General features: G+C 39.6%; 1 protein-coding gene across 1 annotated transcript in view; it reads right to left on the minus strand.

Annotated features, from left to right (window-relative positions):
* The window catches only part of MYO3A (myosin IIIA), a 186,626-nt gene extending 170,215 nt beyond the window's left edge, over nt 1-16,411 (minus strand). The window contains 3 exon segments of the mRNA XM_032622926.1: nt 1,993-2,177; nt 15,607-15,693; nt 16,312-16,411. Of these exon segments, the coding sequence (XP_032478817.1) occupies nt 1,993-2,160 (168 nt within the window). The 5' untranslated portion in view covers nt 2,161-2,177; nt 15,607-15,693; nt 16,312-16,411.
* Between the last annotated feature and the right edge of the window lie 9,046 nt (nt 16,412-25,457).

Here is a 25,457-nt window from a genome sequence, read left to right on the forward strand (position 1 = left end):
ATATACATGACACAACTCACAGAGTCATAAATAAGAAAAAGACTTCTAATATTTTATGGTAACATTTAATGTCCACACTGTTTTAAGACAGAATCATGGAATCAGAGAGCTGGAAAGAATTTTAGACAAGAGCTCTAATTTGAGAGGAAGAAACTAAAAGCTCAGGGCAGTCAGAGTCACAAGAGCTGGTTTGTGTGAGATCCAGGACTAGCCTACTGCCTTCTAGTATTGCTCATTTCCTCCCTACCTTGGAGAGAAGATTATTAGTTCAAAATCCGTAACAGTAAGACCCTTTTAATAATAAAAAAAAGCCACTCTGCAAAATGCCTGGGTGCATCTAAATTTATTTTATTAAGATTATAATCTTCTGGTTATAAATCTTTTTTATTTGACTTGTGGCATGATGAATGAGAGTAAATAAAGAGTCCTTAGGGAAACACACAGGTACTGTGACAAGAATAACAGCAGCAAGAGAACACATTTCATACTGTAGTTATGAATCTACATGTTTCATTTAAGCAATAGAACAAGACATGATGTATAAGGTTAGCAGTCTACCAAACACGAGTACATTATGAAAGAATAACGGCTACATGTATTCACAAGCCACTTGTTCTTGTCCACAAAGAAGCAGAGGAATGGGAGAGAGACACTGATTATGGGGCGATACATTGGGATCAGTCTGGAGCCCTTTCTCTCGCCACCGTGGACCCCAACCCTTAACAGTGAAGACCAAAGGACAGACCCATAATTGCAAAGACCAGAGGTACAGTTACTTTGGTACAGCCTAATTTGTGTCTCTCTTCCCTCAGTTTGAATGGTAAGAACTTTCCAACAGGGGAACATGAACACATGCAGCATCAGTGAAGCCTGGTCACAGTGCTATTCGTTTTTTTCCCTCCAGTGTATCTAATTTACTACGTGAAAAGAAACCCCACCTTCCCCCTGCTCTGCTCAAAGATACATGAAACTATGTAGTTGTCATGGATTTAGCAGAAATAAACTATCAAAAAACAAAGAGCAACACCAAGGTGAACAGAGGCCCAGGGGCAGACCTTTTGCAGAGCCCTACAGTTTATGAGCGTAACAGCGGTGACGAGGACTCTGATGCCCTCCCCACACACATCACGTCATTTCCATCACACGGCACTCCCATCATGTGTGCAAGAGCTGAGTAATCGGAGAAGTTGCTCTCAGTAGAGGTTTGGGGATTATGGGATCGCTGAGCTTATTCTAGCTCCCCCCAGGTGCTAGGGGAGAGCTACATATGTCCCAGTAGCTGAAAATGCTCCCCAATGTCCAGCTCTCACTCCCAGAAAGAAGAATCTCATCCATCTCCTCATGCTCTTAAAGGCAAAGAAAGATGAGTTTCCCTCATCACAACTGGATTTCCCCAAAAAAGCAAAGGAGGAGCCCATTGGGGCACTGCTGAAAAAGAGGCCATGTGGACTGACCAGGACATTCAATTTTTCACAAGGAACCTCACCCTGGTTATAAAGGAACATCATTTCTGCTCTGGAAATACTTAAGTAAACCTGAAAATTAACTTCCCTTTTCTGAATGAAATTTAATTTAAAACATATTTCTGGTCTGGAATAAGAGGAATTCTGCCTGAAGCCTAAATGAACACAGGAAGAAAAGGAGATCTTTTAGGATTACTTCTAGACCCATAAATCTGTATTCTGACAACACTTTGAAATCTAAAATAATATTAAATCAACTGTTGAGCTGTTGAGAGTTGTATTATTTATATACTTATTTGCATTACATATTTATTCTTATATCAAGTATTTATTGTACCTTATTATATATGTTAAGCATACAAACAAGGAACCTATAACAAGCAGACTTTTTTTTTAAACATTTCTTCAAATTGTAACTGACATTGTGATAAATAAATCAATAGAAGATACCTAGAGACTTTTTAACAGTTTAATACAGATTTTTTTTAAAAGTTACTCAGCAGGAAAAAAAAAAACCAATGTGACTTACATGAATCGGATCCAGAATTTTGACTGCTGCTTTTTGGCCATTTTTCTTATTCAACACTTTAAAAACTTTTCCATAAGTTCCTTTGCCGATTGTTTCAGTGATTTCCCATGTATCAGAAGGATCGGGAAAGTTATCAAAGATGATTGTTTTTCCAATTAATGGAAGCATCTTAAAAGTTTAAGTCACTGGAGAGAAAAAGCACAGAGTTTCATCTACATTTGATTGGTGATATTAAATGGCACACGTAAACTCACGGGAAATTATCTAATATTTTCACTGATATGGAAAATACACAGCAGTAACCAAATGTACTGAGAGTCATGGAAAAATTTTAATTTCAATTCTTTTTTGCAAACAAATGAATATGAGTTTAATAATGCTTTGTAAGCAGGGCTTTCTATGTTTAATACAGTTCCACTTTAATTGCTACTAATTATTTTCAGATTAAAATAAGAGGCACATATTTAAATCATTTTGATTTACTGCTTTATATGAACCTTAGAGATGATAAAATTCAACCTCTCCATCAAAGCAAATCCCACACTTTAAAATGATTGTGTTTTATATCACTGGTCTATGTAAATAGAACCCAATGATCGGTTCCCCACTGCTTTTAGGATGAAGTTTCTTTCACATAAACTACCAGGTCCTTTAAAATATGGCCCTTGCTTAATTTCCTAGCCTCATGTCTCAACACCTCTTCCCTCAGACACTACAAACCAGCCACTTGGGATCCCTCAGGTCATTTCTTTCTTGCTTGAGGATCTTCATATACACTATTCCCTCCCACTTCTGTGGTTTCTTTGCTACTACTTATCTTCTCAGATGTGAGCTTAGATGTCATTCCCTCCAAAGGTGACCCCTCTCCATCCCATTTGGGTTGCATGCCCACCTCTGCACTCCAAGACCACTCTGAACCCACCTTGACCTGATATTACTGTATGCCCAGCACCTGGCACAATGCTGAAATAATTAGGAGAATATGGCCAATAAGGTCGAGTGATTTTTAAAGAGATTTTATACATAACCTAAGATAAGATCTCCCAAGTAAAGCTTTTAGCCTTTCATGTTCCCCTTATATTACATTCAACCATTTCTATAAAATTACAAAGGATAAAAAAAGGAACAGAAAGAGAAACCAGAACTTGTAGCGGTCCTCAGAATTTTTCAATTATCTGTGCAAAACCTCCCTCTTTTCGACGTTAAAACGTTGATGCAAAAAAAATAAAAAAGTTGATGCAGTTGTGCTTGTATGTGTATGCATACACATAGAAACACATCTATTAATAAATGTGTTAATATTACATACTAATATTAGCCCATGAAATTCACTTGTCTGACCACAACTTTCAACTTCATTTAATCCACCAATCCATTGATTCCTCGCTTTCTTTATATCCATCAGATCTCTTCAGTCTTCATTCCCTCTTCATTTTCTCCTTCCCCAGCATAAATTCTACAGCTTGAATTATTATAACTTCCTTGCAAATGCCCTCAGCACTCTTGTTCTTCTCTTTCTCCACCACCAGTCTCCTGGGGTTGAGAAACCAACTCTAGTTAAACTCTGCATCTTCTTCACACCTATGCCTGTAGCTAGAGAAAACCACACAACTAGGCTGTATCGTTTCACTTTAAATTCAGGATAAGAAACTTGCAAGTAGACCCTCAATACTGCCCAGCAATTCTACTGCACTTCCTTGGTTTGTATATTCTCTTCTCTCTGGGGTGATCAACTATTTCACAGTGATCTGTGTCCTCAAATCTCTCTCTCCTCAAATTGTTCCCTCTTTGCTGTCCATCGCCTCCCACAAAATTTCCCAACTGACGCCCTTATTTAATAATTAAGTGACAGGGCTTCCCTGGTGGCGCAGTGGTTGAGAGTCCGCCTGCCGATGCAGGGGACACGGGTTCGTGCCCCGGTCTGGGAAGATCCCACACGCCGCGAAGCAGCTGGACCCGTGAACCATGGCCGCTGAGCCTGCGCGTCCGGAGCCTGTGCTCCACAACGGGAGAGGCCACAACAGTGAGGGGCCCGCGTACCGCAAAAAAATAATAATAATAGTTAAGTAACAAAATGGAAGCATTACTAAACTTAATCTTATCTCAGAAACTACAAACCAACATGCATCAAACACGAGGAGTTCATTCTTTATCATCAGTAATTACTGTTTGGCCTCAGTCTTTTTCTTCTGTTCCATCTCATCCATCATATCTCAGCTCAAATATAACATTTTTAGAAATGTCTTCCCTCTATATTTTATTCCTCCATCAAAATGTACACTACAGAGGGTACAGACTTTGTTATTTTTACCGCTGTATCCACAGTTCCCAGAATGATGCCTAACACATTGCAGACAATGAGTAAATGCTCGCTAAATGGGCAAATGTTTATTTGTTTACCTGTTAATTCTGAGAACTGAGATCTTATCTCTCTTGTGCACTTACAAATCTTAAAATGCCTCACTCTGTGCCTGGCATATAGTAGATGTTAAATACATAGCTGTAGAATAAGTGAATCGATATGGTTCTTTCAAAAAAAGTGTTTAAATGGGAGAGAGAAATAACGGTTAGGAGGAGCTGAAAAGAAGTTGAAAATCTAAACAAAATAAGGATCATATTCTGATTCATTATATTTAAGGGGACGTCATCCAGTAAATGGCTATGAATGCCTGCTGAAAATTACACCACTACATAAAAACACACTTATGAACAGTGCTTACATCACTACATAAAAACACACTTATGAATAGTTCTTACAACGCTTAATCCTTAAGAAATTTGTGCTTTTGATCCGAAATGCAAAGAAACAAGTAGGAGGTAATCAGTAATAATCATCCACTTTAGTGATTTCATAATCAGTCGCAAGATAACTACTTTTTACATCTAGCTACCTGAGTCATGCAAATAAGCATTTATGCCATCCATATAAGGTAAAATTTAGACCAAAAGACCAAATTAAATCTTATTAAATGCCTGAAGTAGGAGTTTTCAACCAGGAAAACCATTCATTTTATGGAATATTGCCTTTTCAGTGGCAATGTTATTGAACACTAGTTTAATTTCTGCTGTTTTAATATTAGGGATTAACTGTTGGTCTTTAAATATACAGGCATATGAATTCAGTTAAAGACGAATGAACACCAAATGTGTGCAAAGTATTTTAGAGTTTGGGGGATACAAAGATAGGTAACTTGTGGATAGATAAATAAATATGTAACTATATTATGAAAAGTGATAGGTAATAGAAATAGGCATAAAGTGCTATGGTCGCCCAGGTGAAGAAGCAATTAATTCTGAAGTATTGTGAAAAGATACAGAAATGAGCAGTACTAGAGCTGGACATCAAACAAGAACAGGAATGTATCTAAAATAGAATTTCCTCTTTAACAGTTCATAATAAGACAAATAGTTAAAGCAGCGCACTGCTACATTATAAAACAATAATCACAAAATGACAAATGCACAGCCATTTTGGAAACTGAATACACTTAGTTAAGTCCCACTTAAAACAAACAAAACTTCTAGGCAAAAGAACACTAAAAGGACTTCCCCAGAATTAAACAGTAAAGAATTTCAAGAATTAGAAGAGAAACAAGCCTTACGACTCCTAAACTACACTTTTCAAATACACAGTTGTTTATTCTTTAAGAATAAAATGAAATGTCACAGTTAGTAAACAACTATTTAATGATTACAGTAAATTGCATTCAACATAGCAATGTTTATATTTTTTCTAGTCTTCAGAACCCAAAGAATAAAAAAATTAATTCTCTACCTCATAAAACTAAAACATATAATTGTTCTTAATTATATGATCATGTAATCTAAAGAATTACTTTTGACATATATATATATATATATATATATATATATATATATATATATATACTGTATTTTGGTCTATGTATTTACCATAACTCTGAAAGTACTTACAAAGCTACATTCTGAAAGGAAAAATCACCTTTTTTAGTTGATTTATTATATATTGAGCTACTGAGGTTTTTCTCATGATAGAAAAAAAGACCATAATACAATAAAAATGTGTCTTACTTCAGGATCCTAACACTCATCTCAACAATTATTCTGACTGCTTTTGTAAACCTGCACTTAATTCTTCTTTACTAAAATAATCAGACTGCCTGCAGGCTCATTCTAATATACAGCATACACAGGATGATCTCTCCTTGGGCTGTCTCTTCCCTCTGTCTAGAATGCTTATTCTCCAGAAAGCCACATGGCTTACTTCCACCAAGTCTTACATCAGCTGTCACCTTTCAATAAGACCTACCCTAACCATCCTATTTAAAATCTCAAGCTGCTGTCCTCCACTCCATCCTGCCTCCCAACTCTTGGTCCCCCTTACCCTGCTCTATTTTCATGACACTTATTACCTCTTTGCACATTATATTATTTCTTGTTTATTATGTTTTCTTTATTATTTTTTCTATGCTATAGAATGTAAGCCCCATGAGGGCTAAAATTTTATCCAGGTTGTTCATTGATGGATCCCAAAGACTCTAAAACCATGACTGGCACACAGGAGATACTCTGTATCGTCCAGGCAAGGATGCCATTTCTATCCAACATAGTACTGGAAGTCCTGGCCAGAGCAAGCAATCAAGAAAAAGAAATATGGGACTTCCCTGGTGGTGCAGTGGTTAAGAATCTGCCTGCCAATGCAGGGGACACAGGTTTGAGCCCTGGTCCAGGAAGATCCCACATGCTGCGGAGCAACTAAGCCCACGCACCACAACTACTGAGCCTGCGCTCTAGAGCCCATGAGCCACAACTACTGAGCCCATGTGCCACAACTACTGAAGCCTGCGCGTGCCTAGAGCCCGTGCACCACAACTACTGAGCCTGTGCTCTAGAGCCCACGTGCCACAACTACTGAAGCCCGCGCGCCTAGAGCCCACGCTCCACAACAAGAGAAGCCACCGCAACAAGAAGCCCGCGCACCGCAGCAAAGAGTAGCCCCCACTCGCCACAACTAGAGAAAGCCCACACACAGCAACAAAGACCCAACACAGCCAAAAATAAAATATATTTATTAAAAAGAAATAAAAGGCATCTAAATTGGAAAGGAAGAATAAAATTACCTCTATTCACAGGTGACTTGATCTTATATGTAGAAAACCCTAAAGAATCCACAAAGGCTGTTAGAACTTATACATGAATCCAGGAAAGTTATGCGATGCAAAATCAACATGCAAAGGTCAGTTGAATTTCTATACACTTAACAATGAACCCAAAAGAGAAATTAAGAAAGTGATTCTATTTATAATAACACCAAAAAAATACTTAGGAATAAATTTAACCAAGAAGGGTGAGAGACTTGTAGAGTGAAAACTACAAAACAATGCTGAAAGAAATTAAAGAAGACACAAAGAAATGGAAAGACATGTCGTGTTCACGTATTGGAAGATGATATTGTTAAGATGTCTATGTGTACTGCCCAAAGCAATCTGTAGATTCAATGCACTCCCTATCAAGATCCCAATGAGATTTTTCTGCATAAATAGAAAAAAATCCATCCCAAAATCAGATGGAATCTCAAAGGACTTCCAATAACCCAAACAATACTGAAAAAGAAGAATAAAGTCAAAGGTCTCTCACACTTCCTGCTTTCAAAACTTATTACAAAGCTATAGTAATCAACTCAGTGTTTTACTGCCACAAGGACAAACACGTAGACCAAGGGAATCAAACAGAGAGTCCAGAAATAAAACCTTACATATATGGTCAAGTAATTTTCAACAAGACTGTCAAGGCCATTCAATGAGGAAATAACAGTCTTTTTAACAATTTGTGTTGAGAAAATTGGAAATCCACATGCAAAAGAATGAAGTTGAATCCTCATGTTACACCACATGCAAAAACTGACACAAAATAGGTCAAAGACCTAAACATAAGAGCTAAAACCATAAAAATTAGAAGAAAATATATGGGAAAAGCTACATGACACTGAATTTGGCAGTGATTTCTTGAATCTGACACCAAAGCACAGGTAAGAGGAAAAAATAGATAAATTAGACTTCATAAAAATTAAAAACTCTTGTACCTCAAAGGACACCATCAACAGAGTGAACAGACAACCCACAAGATAGAAGAAAATATTTGTAAGTCATATACCCGATAAAGGGTTAATATCCAGAACATGAAGAATGCCTACAATACAACAACAAAATAACCTAATTTTAAAAATGGGCAAAGGACTTGAACAGACATCTGTCCAAAGAAGATATATACAAATGGCCAATAAGCATATGGAATCACTAATCCTTAGGAAAATGCAAATCAAAACCATGAAGAGATACTACTTCACAACCATTAAAATGGCTATTATCAAACAACAAAAAACAAGTGTTGTTCAGGGTGTGGAGAAATTGAAACTCCTGTGATTGCTGGTGGGAACGTAAAATAGTGCAACTGCTGTGGAAAATGACATGGTGCTTCCTCAGAAAAACACTGAATTACCACATGATCCAGCAATTCTACTTCTCGGTATAGATCCAAAATAATGGAAAGGAGTCTCAAAGAGCTATTTGTACATCCAGCTAAAAGGTGGAAGCAGCCTGCATGTCCATCAGTGGATGAATGCATAAATACAATGTTTTATTACATATAATAGAATGTGATTCAGCCTTAAAAGGGAAGAAAACTCTGACACGTGCTACAACATGGAAAAGCCTAGAAGGCCTTATGTGTTGTGAAAAGAAAAGCCTGTCACAAAAGGTCAAATACTGTATGATTCCACTTACACATAGTACCCAGAATAGCCGAATTCACAGACAGAAAGTACAACTGTGGTTGCTAGGAGATCAGGGAAGGAAAATGGGAATTATTACTTAACAGGTAGAGTCTCAGTTTGGGAAGATAAAAGAAGTTGTGGAGGTGGATGGTGGTGATCGTTGTACAACAACATGAATGTACTTACAGCCACAGAACTGCACATTTTAAAATGGTTAAAAGGGTAAACTGTATGTAATGTACATTTTACCACAATAAAAATATTACTCCATATGTAGTATAGGGAAACAAAGTAAAGAAAAACAGGAGAGCCAAATTGAAAGATATGGAAGGGAGACCCAGAATGGTCTGCTTGCTCTCAGATCCATGCATGACCTTCCGTGTCCTGAATCTTGGGGGCTGACATCTCAAAACTGTATTTCCCAAACTCCTTGTCCCACTGGCTTCCTCCCCTGCTAGATGCTGTCAGTGAGGGTGCCAGGCAGGAGGCTGGAAGGTAGGAGGATATTTCTCCTCTGCTTCCTCTGGGTTTTGTGGTGTCTCCATCAGTGGCTGTATCTCCCCAGCGGTCCCTGTTCCTGTAGAGCAGACTTGCCATGGTTCTAGATGGCCTCAGCTTCTGAATTCTGGTAAGACTATCTCCTTGCTGTAACTCTAGAGCCTGAGGCGTGACAACAGTTTTTTGCTACTGCTAACTTTTAGTTTGCCTCATGGTCCCATTTGGCTTTCAGATACCCTAAAACAGCGGTCCCCAACCTTTTTGGCACCAGGGACCGGTTTCATGGAAGATAATTTTTCCACGGGGCTGGGGATGGCTCAGGCGGTAAGGCGAGTGATGGGGAGCAATGGGGAGCGGCAGATAAAGCTTCGCTCACTAGCCTGAGGCTCCCCGCCCGCTGTGCAGCCTGGGGGTTGGGGACCCCTGTCCTAAAACATTTGTAACTAATCCCCCATATGTCTTAGTCTGTTCAGGCTGCTCTAGCAAAAACAATATAAACTGGGTGGATTATAAACAACAAACATTTATTTCTCACAGTTTTAGAGGCTAGGAAGTCCAAGATCATGGTGCTGGTAGATGTGATGTTGGGTGTGCGTTCACTTTCTTTCTAGACAGCTGTCTTTTTGCTGTAACCCCACATGGTGGAAGGGAGGAGCTCACTCTCTGGGGTCTCTTTTATACAATGCTGATCCCATCCATGAGGCTCTGCCCTTGTGACCTAATCCCTTCCCAAAGGCCTCATACCCAACACCATTACCCTGGCGGTTAGGATTTAAAAATATGAATCTGGGGAGGATACAAACATTCAGACCATAGCACCATATTAAATTCCCTCTGTCGAACTACTTGGTATTAATTCTGTTTTCCTGACTGATTCAGTCTAACAGGCATCTAATCAGTTTGAGAAGGAGAGAATGGAGAAAAAGCAATAGACAGTGGCTGGAAGTTTTCCGAAACAGATGAAAGGTATAAACACTCAAATTTAGGAAGCTCAGTAAATTTTTTTGAAAATCCAGTGAGATACACTGCAATGAAACTACAGAAAACCAAAGACAATGAGAAGCTCTTAAAACCAACTGAATAGAAAAGATACATTACACATAGAAGGAAACAATTAGAGTGACTGCTGATATTTCAATAGAAAACAGTAGTATAATATTCAAAATGCTGAAATAAAATAACTGTTAATCTAGAACAAACAAAAGTATCCTTCAAGATCAAAGGCAGACTAAAGATATTTTTCACCAAAAAAAAAAAATTGAGTTTAATGACAGTGACCCCTGAGAAAGAGAACTTCTAAAGGATGTCTCTGAAGAATGATAATGGTCTCACAAGGAAGGTCTCAATTGCCAAAAACAGTAAATAAATTGTTACACATGTGTGTAAATCTAAACTAACACTGACTGTAAGAAACAATAATAGACAAAAATGAACAATAACAATTAAAAGCAGAGTGACAGAATTTAAAATGTTCTTAAGTTCCTCATATAGTTAAAGAGGCAATTAGAAATAATAACTTTAGACTTTAAGATATACATGTCAAACACTTAAACACTAGACCCTCAAAATACTATGCATAATATTAAAAGAGAAAAAGTGATATTAACAAACTCATTCAATCAAAAAACTCAGGAAAAAAGAATAAAGGAGGCCTTAAAAAAGCAGAAGAAATAGAAGTCATAAGATAGCCCTGTGGAAAGAATTATAAATATGTCAGTAATCACAAGAATTGTAAATGGACCAAACTCACCAGTCAAAAGACAGAAACCGGTAGCTTCTGGCTGTTTGCATGAGATTCACATAAACTACAGACAGAGATAGACTGGAAATAAAATAACAGTACCATGTAAATATTCAACAAAAGAAAGTGATGTGGCTAGATTAACATCAGACAAAATGTACTCTAAGGAAAAATATTTATTAGAGGTAAAGAGGATCACTACATAATAATCAAAGACTTAATTCACCAAGAAAATATAAAAGCTCAAAACAGAGGCCCAAAATACGTAAAATAAGAACTGAAAGATATACAAAGAAAAATGGAGAAAGTCACTGTTTTAGTGGGAGATTTTAACACACCTTGCCAGTGATTTTTGGATCAAGTGGAGAAAAAGGTTCTTAAGAATAAATAAAATTTAAACAATTAACAAAGAAAATTGAATGGATATCCTGAATACACATGAAATCCTGTGTCTAATAATGAATACTCTTCCTGACCACATATGACTGCAATGTAACTAAGTAAGAAGTCAACAACTATTAGATAAATTTTTTAAAACCCATACCCTTGGATACTTTAAAAGGAGCAATTTAAGAGCCAAAGAGGAGATGTAATGACCATTTTAAAATAGACTTAGAACTGAATAATAATAAAAATACTACTCATGAGAATGTATGGGATACAACTGAAACAGTACGCAGAGGAAAACAGCCTCAAATTTTCTATTACAAAGGAAGAAAAGCTAAAAATTATATAATTACAAAATAAAAGCAAAAGGTGTAGAAAAAAGGAAGATAAGAGTTGAAATTAAAGACATTACAGAAAAAGAATAAGAGATTAGAGGATTGATAGATATAATAGTTCTTCAAAGAGAATTTTTTAAAAATAGACAAGCCTCTATCAAGACTGATCAAGAAAAAACCAAACAAGAGAGAAGGCACAGATGGACAGTACTAAGGATGAAAGACTAACAAACTACAGCAGAGACTAAAAAGATCATAAAAGGACATAATTTTATATCAAGAAACTTAAAAACAGATTAAATGGACAATTTCCTAGAAATAATATTAGAGGAGGAAAGAATAGAAAAATAAGTTATTTTTCTTGGAATGTTTGCATTAATGGGCCTTCATACTCTAACTCTTAACACTCAATTCCTAACGCATATAATCACTAAGGAGAGTATGTAGTTCTTAAACACCAGAAAATCACTCTAAGTATCTTTTAATACTTTAGAGGTAATGATCAAATTTATCAGTAGAATGGGCTAGAAACCCAATTTAGGGATAATTGCTTCATAAGTGAACATGAGCACATTTTCTCTTCTCATATAACACAAACTTTAATCAGCTTAATTGTTAACTTCTCCAAAATATAGACAGAGAACGCCATTTCTCAATGAAAATGCAATTCACCCATAAGAGAAAACACACTAAGTAGCAAGTGGCTTTATTCAAAACTAAGCAATATTTTAACACTGCGATTCTCACTTTTTTCTGTAGAATATTACTGGAAGATCCTTCCCGTTATGCATGCACTTCTGCCAAGCTGTTTAAACTGCATCACATATGGTTTAAGGTAGAGTCAAAAGCAGCCCCTGTCTGTGATGAAAGAGAAATCCTGGAACATCAACAGGGCAGCTGCAGAACTTGTCTCTCTCCACAGACAGCAGCCAGAAGGACCTCAACACAGAAGGCGGACGACATTATCTTCCCGCTAAAAATCCTTCAAAATCCACATTCTCACCATGTCCTTCGGATCCTTTCTGACCTCCCTAAATTCAACCTATGTTCTTCTTCACCACTCACAGTGACTGCAGCCTCAGCTGCCTTCTGACAAGTCTTAGAACATTGTAGACTCTTTGCTGCTGCAGGACCTCCTGTAGTCTTTGCCGAGATGCTTCCCCAACCACGTGCATGGCTGGCTGAACTTCTCTCAGCCATGGTCACATATCATCAGTTACTATGCCCACAAATGAACTGTGCATTTTAATTTATTGTGTAGATTATTCTCCTGGTATGATTATGAAAGCAATAAAGCCTTGCTGGTTAAAAGCAGCCTAGAGAAAAGTGAGTTTGCCATGTAAACTCACCTTCCAGAGACACCAGGCTGAATCACCAAGCAAGTTTCAAGTATTTCCTTTTTCACAGAACTTTAAAACACAGGCTCACAGAAATCTCTGGGCCCGCTGAACTACAGGCCAGATAAATCGGTCACACATCCCTTCCAGCTTTCCAATAACACAGGCAATAAAGTTTGCTTTAAAACAGACCTTGTCCAGTTATATGTATGGTCTGCTTTGAATGAGCCATAACCCATGTTTTATTCCCTTCAATTTGCTTAAAAGCATTTTGTAGAGAAGGGAAACAAGGTCTACTTATGTACTTCTAGCCATGTATTCTGCTTTCCACCACTCATTTTCTCATTCTGCAATTACTGGGATAAAAGTACGTGCTTAAACACTAGAACCAAAAGAAAGGCTATCAATTCCTAGAAAATTTCCCCCTATTTAAAAAGTGGCATTAGTGAGAACCCCAAAAACTTTAAGTCATCAAAACACGATTTTAAGTTTTGGTACAAACCTATAAACTTCAGTGTCCACAGCTGTAAAATGGAAAAATAATGCATGCTTGAACTAATTCTCAGAGTTGACCTAAGTATCAAATGAGTTTTATGAGGAAATGATGCTTCGTAAATTGTAATACAGGATGATTCGCCTCCTTTTGCAAGGATGCAAGCTGGGTTATAGTTTTGGCCACACAATTACCTGTTCGAATTAGTAAGGGATATTTTCTGAGTCAGAAATCACAAACTGAGATGTCTGCAGGGACAAAGGAGGTGAAATATATGAGTGAAGCACGCCTGGATGAAATAAAAGCAGGGAGTAGAGGCATCGTGGCAAAGTGGAAAGTGTGTGCCCCACCCAAAGTGGGCGGCCACATCCTGGCTGCAGCGCTGCCAGCTGCAAGCCCCACCCTGCCTGGTCCTCTTGTTTTTCAGGAGAAGCGAGGACTCTGGGAATTTACATAAATTTTACAAACCACTGGTAAATAGTCGTAAAGTAGTCAGTTATTTTAAAGTACCAAGCTGACCCAAATAAATATAGCAAATTCAGCCTTTATGCCTATATCAGCCTGTGACTTCTACATGAGGTTTGTTTTGTGTTCTTTGTTAAAAATGGCCAATAAACAAGAACCTATCCACGTGATGTAATCACCCTGGGACATCAGGAAAAGCAGATAACAACAATGTCTAGCATTTTTCTGACTTTATCAGATGCCAGGTACCCACAGGGCTTATAGTTTTACATGCATTACGTCATTTAACTTTTAACACTTATAAGAAACCCTTTTAGAAAGGCATTACTATAACCCCCATTTTCAGAAAAGAAGACTGAAGATTAGAGAGTTTTTAAGGTCATAAAGCTGGTAAATGCAAGAGTCAAGAAACAAACCAGGTCAAAGTCCACAGTAGAAATTTGAGGACTTCCCTGGTGGCTCAGTAGTTAAGAATCCGCCTGCCAATGCAAGGGACACGGGTTCGAGCCCTGGTCGGGGAAGATCCCACATGCCGCAGAGCAACTAAGCCCGTGCGCCACCACTACTGAGCCCGCGTGCCTAGAGCCCATGCTCCACAGCAAGAGAAGCCACCGCAATGAGAAGCCTGCACACCGCAACTAGAGAAAGCCCGCGTGCAGCAATAAAAACCCAACGCAGCCAAAAATAAAATAAATAAATTTATTTAAAAAAAAAAAAGAAATTCGCTGTTCAGTGATAGATGATTTCAGTTCTAAAGAGTAATGCTTCCCAACTTGAGGTTCCTGACTCCCTGTGTGTCCTTAAAGTGGTAAGGGGTCTTCCGTGAATTAGTTTGAAAGTCTAATGGAAATCTGTTTACCCTCTAAGGATAACTGAGTTTGTTTCCTATGCAAAGGAAAGGGAGTTTGTTAGATACAATCTTTCAAATTATCAATCCAGGGAAAAAACTGATGAAGAGACCCTCATTTGTTGGGTTAAAATAAAAAAGGAAGTAGTTTACAGCACTGACATTGCAGAAATTATTAAAATGATCAAACATTCTTACATCAAAACTGTACATACTTTACGTCTATATAGTCTAAAGTATATCTGCACTTTCAAATATCTGTTTGTTTATCACACTATTAGTAGCAACTAATGGATTTTCAAATAGTTTGGACTTGACAGATAAAAGTTACTTTTCAAAGAATATTTGCACACACAAAAAAATAAGCTGTAAAGATACAGTTGAAAAAGGAAGTGCAGGACAATGTTACTCCTTATGTGACTGACCAAAATCTCTCCAAATAGATATAGTCTGGTATTAAAGATCACCACACTGAATCTTTTACTTTGTGCTTTTTTGGTTCCCAAGAATAATAATAAAAAAGGACTAAGACAAATGAGAGTAATTTTTCACATGCCTAGACATCACATCAATATACTCATAAAGAACAAGTTATCTTTGAAATCTTATACATTTCTAAATTTCCCCATTTGAAAACAATTATCTTTTATAATATAATAAAAATCAATACGGCATGAATAACATGCACCGTCATTTATCTGTCAAAACTTGGCACTTAGGCTCCAGCAAATCCAGAAAACTTGTCGACTTTATCACCTACCTTTAGCAAAGCTTGAAAAGAATGCATAATAATGTTCGGATATCATGACATAGAGTAAGTATCCAGACTGCAGCTGTGATCCTGGGCCTGTAACACACAACAAACAAGTCAAGGTGTTACAGGATAAGCATCAAGGATCCATGGAAAGTATTTAGAAGTTGAACCTAGAAACATTTAGGTAGTATGGCTCAACGATAATTTATTCCTCAGGTTTAGCATTATTTGCACAAGTAACACGGAACACCTCACATTCTGCACAGGCATAAAATAACTCTAAAGTTATGGACCAATAAGAATTACAAAAAAAATTAAGAGGCTTTAAGGGCACCTATTCAATCACCAAGAAAACTCCAGACACAACAAAACCCATAAGGATTCTTTGGGTTTTCAAATTTTCTCAAAAATCTTTTTTTTTTTTTAATTTTAGGACCATTACAATGTCTATTTCAAGGCTTATAGCCAACAATCATCCCAATAATAAAATATTTAATTTTTTTTTTTTAATTTCTCGTAGGAAAATTCTAGCAAGGTGCAAATAGAAACTACTACGAACAGGGCTGTTGGTGAGCAAGTCGAGATGACATCGTTTCTGGGAGGATTTCTCTACTTCTCAATCTCACAACGCTCTTTCCTGTCTGCATGTTCTCCTTAAAAAAGAAACTTTAGAGATGCGTCTGGAGCGGCAGGGACCCCAGCTCCACCGACCTGCTGCCAGAGAAATCAGCCCTGAACAGGCGTTCCCTCGGGTTGAGCCGGCGCGGCGCGGGCCACAGGTTCCCGAGACTCGGTCGGGACGAGGCGCGCGGTCCCCACGGGCCCCCCTCCCGTTCCCGGTTCGGTTTTCCGGGGTGGACGCGGGGTTCTCGGAGCCCCGCGTTCGCCCCACCCGCCCCCAGTGGCCGGGGAAACGACGCCGCCAGGCCCGGGTCTCCCCGCCGCCGAGGCCCAGACCCCTACCTGCGCCGGAAGCCGGCGTCTCCATCCACCCCTCGGGCGTGCAGGGCGGGACGGCCGGGGGCGGGGCGCTCGAGGGGGCGGCCCCTCGCCAGGCTCTGAAAGAGCGTTTTTCCTCCCGCCCGCGGGTGCCGCTTTTCCACGGGACCGCCGGGAGTGGAGGCCGCGCCGTCGGCCTCGCGCTCCTCTCAGTGCCCGGGACTGGCAGCCGAGGCTGCGAGGGGCTTCATGGCGCTCGGCCGCGCCTCCCTGGCCTGGACCCCAAACTCCGTGGGGCTTGTGCCACGAGGATGTCATCTCGAGGCCAGCGGGCTCAGACCCTGAAATTGAGAGGGAGAATGACTAATGAGGTGTCCCCCGCAGATACCAGTTCACTTTAGCGGCCTGCGAAGGAACTTCTGCCTTAAGGGAGGAGGCCAGTTAAATCACCAACCCTCTGTCTGGTCCTCTCTGAGCTTGAGCTTACCGGACGGGTCTGTGCTGGCCAGGTTCCCTGAACAGCCTAAGGGACATTTGGGGCATGCTTATGCCTCCTCCCCTTCAAAAGGTGAGAACGACAAAAATGGGTTTGATTCTGTTAATAATCTAAATGGGTCTGTCATTCGCGATGCCCCAAAATTCGAAGAATTCTAGAAGACCGAACAGGCGTCATCTAGTCTTAATCAATGCATCTGTCTTAAGGAAAAAACACGATCATTTGAGTAGGTGCCAAAAGGGCATTCAGCATATTTATGATATTTTCCTCATAAAATATCTTTGAAATCTAGAACTTGAACAGTGGGTTTTTCTCAGAATATCGTATATTTCATCTAATATGTGATGATATCTCAGAGTATTGAGAATATCGTATCAATACTAACATATAAACAGATTCAAATTTTCTAGTTCTTCCTTTAAAAACTAGATCATACCAAATATATTATTTAACATAAGAATTCATAAAGAGTAAGCAAATGGCCACATACAAAATTGTAAGAGGCCAACCATGACCAATTAAAATACAGTGGGAAAAATGGATCCCGTTCACAATAGCGACAAAGAAAACAAAATAACTAGGGATGATAAAAAGTGAGAAAGGCGGGAGATCTGAAATCGAGAAATCATCTGTAAAGTATTTTATAATTGGAGAGACATAGGATATCCTTCAGTGAGAAGACAAGATTTTAAATACGTAATTACTGCCTCCCAAATTAAGAGACAAAACATTCTAAACTTCATCTGAGAAACTACAAGCTAGAATAGCTAAGACCAGTGGTCCTCAGACTATGGTCTGGGGGTATCTAGGGTCCTAGAAACTCTTTCAAGGGGTTCACAGGATCAAAATTGCTTTCATAACAATATTTAGACTTTCTTCATTCTGTTTCACTCCCATTCTTTCACAAATATACAGTGAGGTTTCCCAGTGGTTGCATAGTATGTGATATCACAACAGATTGAATGCAGAAGCAGAAATGTCTTCTGTTATGCCAAACGTTAAAGGAATTAACATGAATTTAAAACAATGCCATTTCTCCTACTAAATTTCCTTTGTTTTGGAAAATATAATTATTTTTCATAAAAAATGTTATTGATATTTATGTTAACACATAATGAGTTTCCTCATTTTTAAAATTAATATAGAAACAAATATTTTTTATTTTCTTAGTTTTAATTTTCTGATATGGTATATATTGATGAATATAACACAAACAAAAGCTCTTTGGAATTCTCAATGATTTTTAAGAGTGTAAAGAGGGTTTGAAAAACCCCAAAAGTTTGAGAACCTTCTGATAACAATGAAAAAAACCCATATTATTAAACTATAATAATTAAGGGCACTAACTCAAGAAGAGAACAGTGTGTCTAATGCAGTCAGCAGCCTAAGACCATCAAGGACAAAACCTGTAGCCCCACGACTGATTCATTGTATCAGTGGAGACCGGGCACCAACAGTGGAGACCGGGCACCAAAGGAACCATGAGATGAAGTTTTGATCGGCTCAAAGCAGAGAAGGGTTGGGAGTAGAGGGGCCAGCCTGAGGTCTGGACTGCAAAATGAGCTCAGGGTCCTGTTTCCGTGGATAAATGTAGAATGTCGCACTCAGAAACACCTTACCTGAAGCTCTGCACCTGCATTGTAATCAAGTCTGCTTCTCTGTGTCAGAGTGAGTTAAAACCTCCATGCAAGATTGGGATGTTCCATTCTTACTGTTACAATCTCAAAAATCGAATTTTCTGATAGTCTCTGGCTTCAGAGAACAGGATTTTCCAAAGAGTAAGAAAACAGTAGGCACTCAGAGAAGATGGTTTTTGTGACCCATTACAGCTGCACGTGCCCTTGGGAAGGAATATGGTTTCCTGTTCATCTTATATGAGTGAATGAATTAATCAATATGAATGAATGAATATGGTTTCCTATTCATCCTGAATAGCCAGGCAGATTCTGTACTCTCACTCTGAGCTTTTTTTTTCGGTCTCAAAAAAAAAAACCCCACAACTGATTAAATAGTCCAAAAGCACTTGCTAACAGATATGAGAACTTCACAAATGATACAAAGCCATAAAAAGCAATATAGGAGAAAAACTTTGTTCAATAAATGATTTTAGGACAGTTGGTTAGCTTTTAGGCAAATATGTAATTAGATCTTGTGTCATATCATGCACAAGATAAATACCATAAGGATTACAAAGTTAAATGTAGGGGACTTCCCTGGTGGCACAGTGGTTAAGAATCCACCTGCCAATGCAGGGGGCATGGGTTCGATCCCTGGTCCGGGAAGATCCCACATGCCGCGGAGCAACTAAGCCCGTGAGCCACAGCTACTGAAGCCTGCGCACCTAGAGCCCGTGTTCTGCAACAAGAGAAGCTACCGCAATGAAAGCCCGCGCACCGCAACGAAGAGTAGCCCACGCTCGCTGCAACTAGAGAAAGCCCACGTGCAGCAACAAAGACCCAACACAGACAAAAATAAATATTTTTTTAAGTTAAAGTTAGAAAATCAAAAGCCTAGATAAAGTTAAATGTAATATCTATCAAATATTTGGATGGGAAAACATTTTATGTTTAGAAACACTTGTATGGGAAAATTATTGGTAACTTTAACTGAGAAATCTGGTATGTCCCTTAAAACCATCAACCAAAACAAAGAAAAAACAACAAACCTGCAAAGGGAAACTATACTCTGGAAAAAATAGGTGCCACAGATCAAACAGCGTTCATATCTTTAATCTATAAAAGAAAAGTGCATTGAAACCAGGACTTTAATGGTTAAAGAAGACCATATATAGGTAAGTGCTACAATAGAGGGATAGGTAGGAGGCTATGGAAGCACAAAGGAGAAAGCAGGTAATTCTATGTGGGTCTGGGTTGAGGGGTTGAATAAGGGCAAGGGGAAGGGAGGGTAGTCAGGGAAGTCTTCTCAGAGGAGTTATTGGGTTTGGGGCGTAAGGCTGCGTAGGAGCTCATCACTAGGTAGAGGAAAGGAGGTCTTAGCAGACAGAGGAGTATGTGCAGCAATAAAAAGTCCTGGGGGAAACAAAATGCCTATGGCTGGAGAGGCATGGCAGATAAAGCTGCAACGTGGAGGAGTTTGTGTAACGGAGCAGGACCCCATGGGGCTTTGTGGCAGGGTGGGGGACAGGAGGCAGGCCTTCGCCCGCATCCTGGGCTGGAGCTCCTCTCTGAAGTACCTAGATGATAGTGTGTGATGCACATTTCCTGAGTGGTTTTGCAGATGTGAAGCACCCCCCCCCAGCCCCACCCCACCGCCACCCTCCCTCCCACCCCACCCCACCCCCTCCCCCCACCCCCACCCCCACACTCCCACACCTCCAACAAGTGGAAGATGTTAATTACTTGACCAGAGCACACAGCCCCCAGGCCTCCTGGAGCCTAAGGACTGATGATGTTAACCCCTGAGACACCGCCCCGCTACCTCACCGTCAGCCAGTCAGAGAGTGGTGCACAAGCTGATCGCACACACACCGGACCCTTCACCTGGCTTTTAAGAGTGCTTTGCTGAAACCGTTCACTGAGTTCGGGGCTTTTAGGGCATGAGCCACCTGTCTCCTTGCATGGCCCTGTAGTGAACCTTTCTCTGCCCCAAACTCCGATGTTTCAATTTGTTTGGCCTCAGCGTGTGTCGGGCGCACGAAGTTGCGTTAACCTTTGATCCAAAAGCCCGGTATGCTACACCAAAGAGCACAGATGTATTTGATCATGGGAGTTAATTAAAGACATTTCCATCGTGAATACCACAATCTGATAGGTGAGACAGAGAAGAAGAGGTGACTTTGAGGGCTACTAAGGATTTTTGATGGCCAGATTTTGTAACTGAATGTGGCAGAAAGACAAAAGAGTTGGAATGACTGAGGTTTTTGCCTTGGGTCTGATGATACAAAAGGGAACCTTCTTTTTGTTAGCAGTCCACACCTTCCCTGTTGCTCCCTCGAGAGATCTATTTTTGACAATGCCTTGATAAGCGTAGGACACACGTACTACCCACCACTGCTACCTCCCCTCCCCCACCCCATGAGTGTGCTTGAGTGATAAGAAATGGTTGCATAACTGTTTTCTAGGAAAGTTGATTTCGGTCAATTGAGGGCTTTGTTTTGCGGAGTAGAATGAAATGTTTGGGGAAAGACTCTGGGGAAAGAACTAAGAAGCTCAGGAGCCATTTGATTACGTTTTGCCAAAGGGTGAAAGAATAGAACCGTCTTCTCTATGAAGCCTTCAGTAAAACCACAGGAGGGATGGTGTGGGCTGGAGATAAGATGAAGTATTAAGTCTAGCCTCAAGGTGACTCACATAGACCCAGTGCTATCCCTCAACTAGTTAGAGAGCTGTGGTCCCAGAAACCGAAGTACAGAAGGAGATGTGGGTTTGGGATGGAAACAATTCTAAATTTCACATGGTGTGTCTGACATGTAAGTAATCATTAGGCATAAGATACAGCTTTTATAGAATGTTCAAAGTCTCTCCCTTTTAGAATAGGTTCATATCTCTTTTACCTCCAGAAAGGGCAGGGTTTACTTTTCCTTTGTCTCCTATGTTACTTTGTTCTGCTCGTAAGCTCTTTTTACTGGTTTGGTTTTCTGCCATCTCACGATATGTTCTCTACTGTTATTTTTCCCTGTATTTCCCCCCTCTTATGCAGGAGATGCTCAGACTCTGCCAGAGATTTAGGGACTTTTATTTCTAACCAATTAGAAACAAGGCATAAAGAGCTGTGGCTCAGGGTAGAATGTCATCTTTATTACTCTCAAAAGGAAATTAAAGAATGAGCCCCACCTCTTCTCTCTCATTCCAGTTTTAACCCACCTGTCCAGTGCCGGGCGAAGGGGCTCAGAGGAAGCAGGAACTGAATGGACGTGACAGAGGCAGACCCCTCCTTGTAAGCGAACCCAGCACAACTGGTGCAGAGATTCAGGAGAGCAGGTAAGGGAAGGAACAGGGCTCCTGCCGCCATTCAGAGCCTCAGAAACACCTCCCTGAAACATCTGTGCAAGAACTGCAGCCCAGTGAAATTAGTTCTCAAACGTAGCCTTATCTCGATCACACTGGTACTGACTTCATTTAGATTTTCACCACCCTAAGGTATTCCAGCGTTTTCCTGACTTTGCCTCTGCTTTGCCACCCCAACTTTACAATAAGTTAAACTATGGGCTGTATTACTCAAGCCCTTCGGAGGAAGCGTCCTTACATTGATAGCACACCCATGTGGTGACCCTCTCAGGCAAGAACATATAGTCCACAGATCTCTCCAACAGCTCTCTTTTTTAAATGGCATGGAAGGATTATGTAAGTATCATTTAATGACCGTGAAATAGAGGTTTTAGGCAAACATGGTTCAGGGTGAGCTTTTCCTGATTAGTGATATAATAACCCTTCCCTGTGATTACAACAGTTAATGAATGGGCCAGGAGTTCAGAATGCACACATCTATGGAAGAAGTTTGTTCCCATTGATGTAAGCAACCCCAATAAAAATCCCAATGTGCATTCTTTTTTGAGAGTTCCTGAAGCTGAAATGTAGACACAGCCTTGTCTTCGGCATTACAAACTAATTTCTGATTTCAGAACATTGCAAAATTCTTTGTCATGTAATTAATGCAAGGCGGAGAAGCCTCAAATGGTGAGGTGAAGCAGGTTGTCTTGGTGGTGTTAAATTATACATTTGGCTAAAGCTGAGGTAAAGTAACCCCACAGAGCTTGTTAAAATATTCACACTACGAATTAGTGTAATGGGGGCAGTAGATTCTGTGCAAGATAGCTTTGGAAAGCAGGAAAACCAGCAGAGTAAATGTCAAACAAACAAACAAGAGAAACAACAAAGAACAAAATCCACCTTTGGAAAAACGTTTAAAAATGTTTCCAGGTCCTCCCACGTATTTTTCCCTTCATGTCCACCAAATATGTGGTTTTTCACTCCCTTTCATAGATATCTGTCCTTCTGATCTTTTTAAATTGTGACCCTCAGGGTATAATTAATTCTCATTTCAATGAGTTTATCTATAAAAGGAAACAAACATACTAAGCACTCCCTGTGCCATATGCCTACAGGCCCTTTCCATTCACCATTTAATTGAATCCTCACAAGAACCGACTGTAAAGAAATGAGCATTTCTATTTTGCAAAAGAGGAAACTAAGGCAAAGAGAGGTTAAGTAACTAACCCAAGGTTGTACTGTTTATAAGTCGTGGACCCAGGTAGTGAGAAGCAATGTATATGTAGTTGAGCAGGTATAGAGCATGAGATGTGTAGCTGACTTGCCTTGTTTTAAAAGTTGCCTAGGGCTTCCCTGGTGGCGCAGTGGTTGAGAGTCCACCTGCTGATGCAACAGACACGGGTTCGTGCCCTGATCTGGGAAGATCCCACATGCCATGGAGTGGCTGGGCCCGTGAGCCATGGCCACTGAGCCTGCGCGTCCGGAGTCTGTGCTCCGCAACGGGAGAGGCCACAACAGTGAGAGGCCCGCGTACCACAAAAAAAAAAAGTTGCCTAAAATAATAAATTCTAATGGCATTTCTTTGTTTTTAGACACTTTGTTTATAAACAATTGCTTAGATAAGAAATGGGGGACTTTGACGTGCCAGATTCATTGATTGTCCTTTTTTTAAAAAATCGTAGTGAAATACACATAACATAAAAATTCTCATCTTAACTATTTTTAAGTGAACAGTTCAGTGGCATTAAGTACATCCACATTGTTGTGCTACCGTCACCACCATCCATCCACAGAACTCTTGTCATCTTGTAAAACTGAAACTCTGTGCCCATTAGACAGTAACTACCATTCCGCATTTCCCCAGCCCCTGGCAATCACTGTTCTACTGTCTGTCTCTATGAATTGGCTACTCTAGTTACTTCAGATAAGTGGAATCATATGGCCCTTGTCCTTTCCTGGCTGGCTTATCTTACTTAGCATTATGTCCTCAAGGTTCATCCATGTTGTAGCATGTCATAATTTCCTTCCATTTTAAGACTGAATAATATTCCATTGTACGCGTATACCACATTTTGTTTATTCATCCATTGATGGACACTTCCACCTTTTGGCTGCTGTGAATAATGCTGCTCTGAACATGGATGTACAAACCTCAAGTCTCTGCTTTTAATTCTTTGGGTATATATCCAAGAGAGGAATTGCTAGAGCAAATGGTAATTCTATTCTTAATTTTTTGAGACACAACAATACTGTTTTCCACAGAGACTGTACCATTTTACATTCCCACCAACAGTACACAAGGGTTCCAGTTTCTTCACATCCTCTCCAAAATTTGTTAAGTGCTGGGTTTTTTGAGTAGCCATCCCCACGGACGGGAGGTGAGGTTGATTGCCTTTTAATGCATAGGCTTGCTTTTGCATAGAAAGGTAGGAAACTTCCAAGATACCCCCAAATATCTTCCCACTGACTTATAAATGCATCCGAAATTCTTTGCAATGTGTGAGTCATTCCAGGCTCTCAATAGAATGCATATTAGCTGTTAATGGTAAAGAGCAGTTATGTAATTCATTTCACATATCCTTACAACCTTTCCGTGAGGTCAATATTATTATCCCCATGTTACACGTGAGGAAACTGAGGTCTGGATTATTCAAGAGTCAGGAGATTCAAACTCAGGTCCTCTGGCTCCAAATCCTGGATAGTTCCACACTGCTAGAAACTGGAGGCTGTTGGGAAGTGTGTTAAAGAGGAAGTTATTATCACTGATTAAAAATTATTGGATTGATTAGCAGAGAACAAGACCTGAGAGGGTGTGGGACACAGCACTGCTTAGTTTCCATGGTGGGGTTGGGAGTGAAAAAGGGTTGAAAAACGTGGATGCTTGTAGAGAGCCTAAATTCAAGTGAACGATTCTAGGATCTGGAAGTTGCGGAGCCTTCCCAAGATAAGGGTGTTGAGGTAGAAGTTGAGGAAAACTAAATACAACCGTAAGCTGTTTCACTACTTTGCAGAGGATAGGATTTGTTGCTGACAAACCTAGAAACACTGGGCAAAATTGTCTCTCCTTCTCAATTTTCCACCTGAAAAATGGAGATCACTTTCTTTCTTCTAGGAAAAAGCAAGTATTTGACTCTATAATGTTCTAAGCATCTCAGAGAAAAAATGTTTACTGTGTTTTATTTCCTTGATTTAACTCTGAAAATGACAAGATAATCAAACTTTCTTTCACTGTTCAACATAGAACTTGAATATTTAAAACAAAACACTGTATATGAAAGTGTTAAACTCTTTCAGAATTTGCTATATTACAGCTCTAGAATGACTATGGACCCCATTCACTTAAAAAATAAACCTGTAATAATGTTTGACATTCTAATAATGCAATTTGAAAAATTGCTTCAAGACCAGTGTTTTGAGATAAATGGGAGACTAAGAAATGAAAAGATCAGGTATTACGACCCTTTCATTTGTTC

Source organism: Phocoena sinus, chromosome 2 (assembly GCF_008692025.1).
Source record: "Phocoena sinus isolate mPhoSin1 chromosome 2, mPhoSin1.pri, whole genome shotgun sequence".
Lineage (NCBI taxonomy): Eukaryota > Metazoa > Chordata > Mammalia > Artiodactyla > Phocoenidae > Phocoena > Phocoena sinus.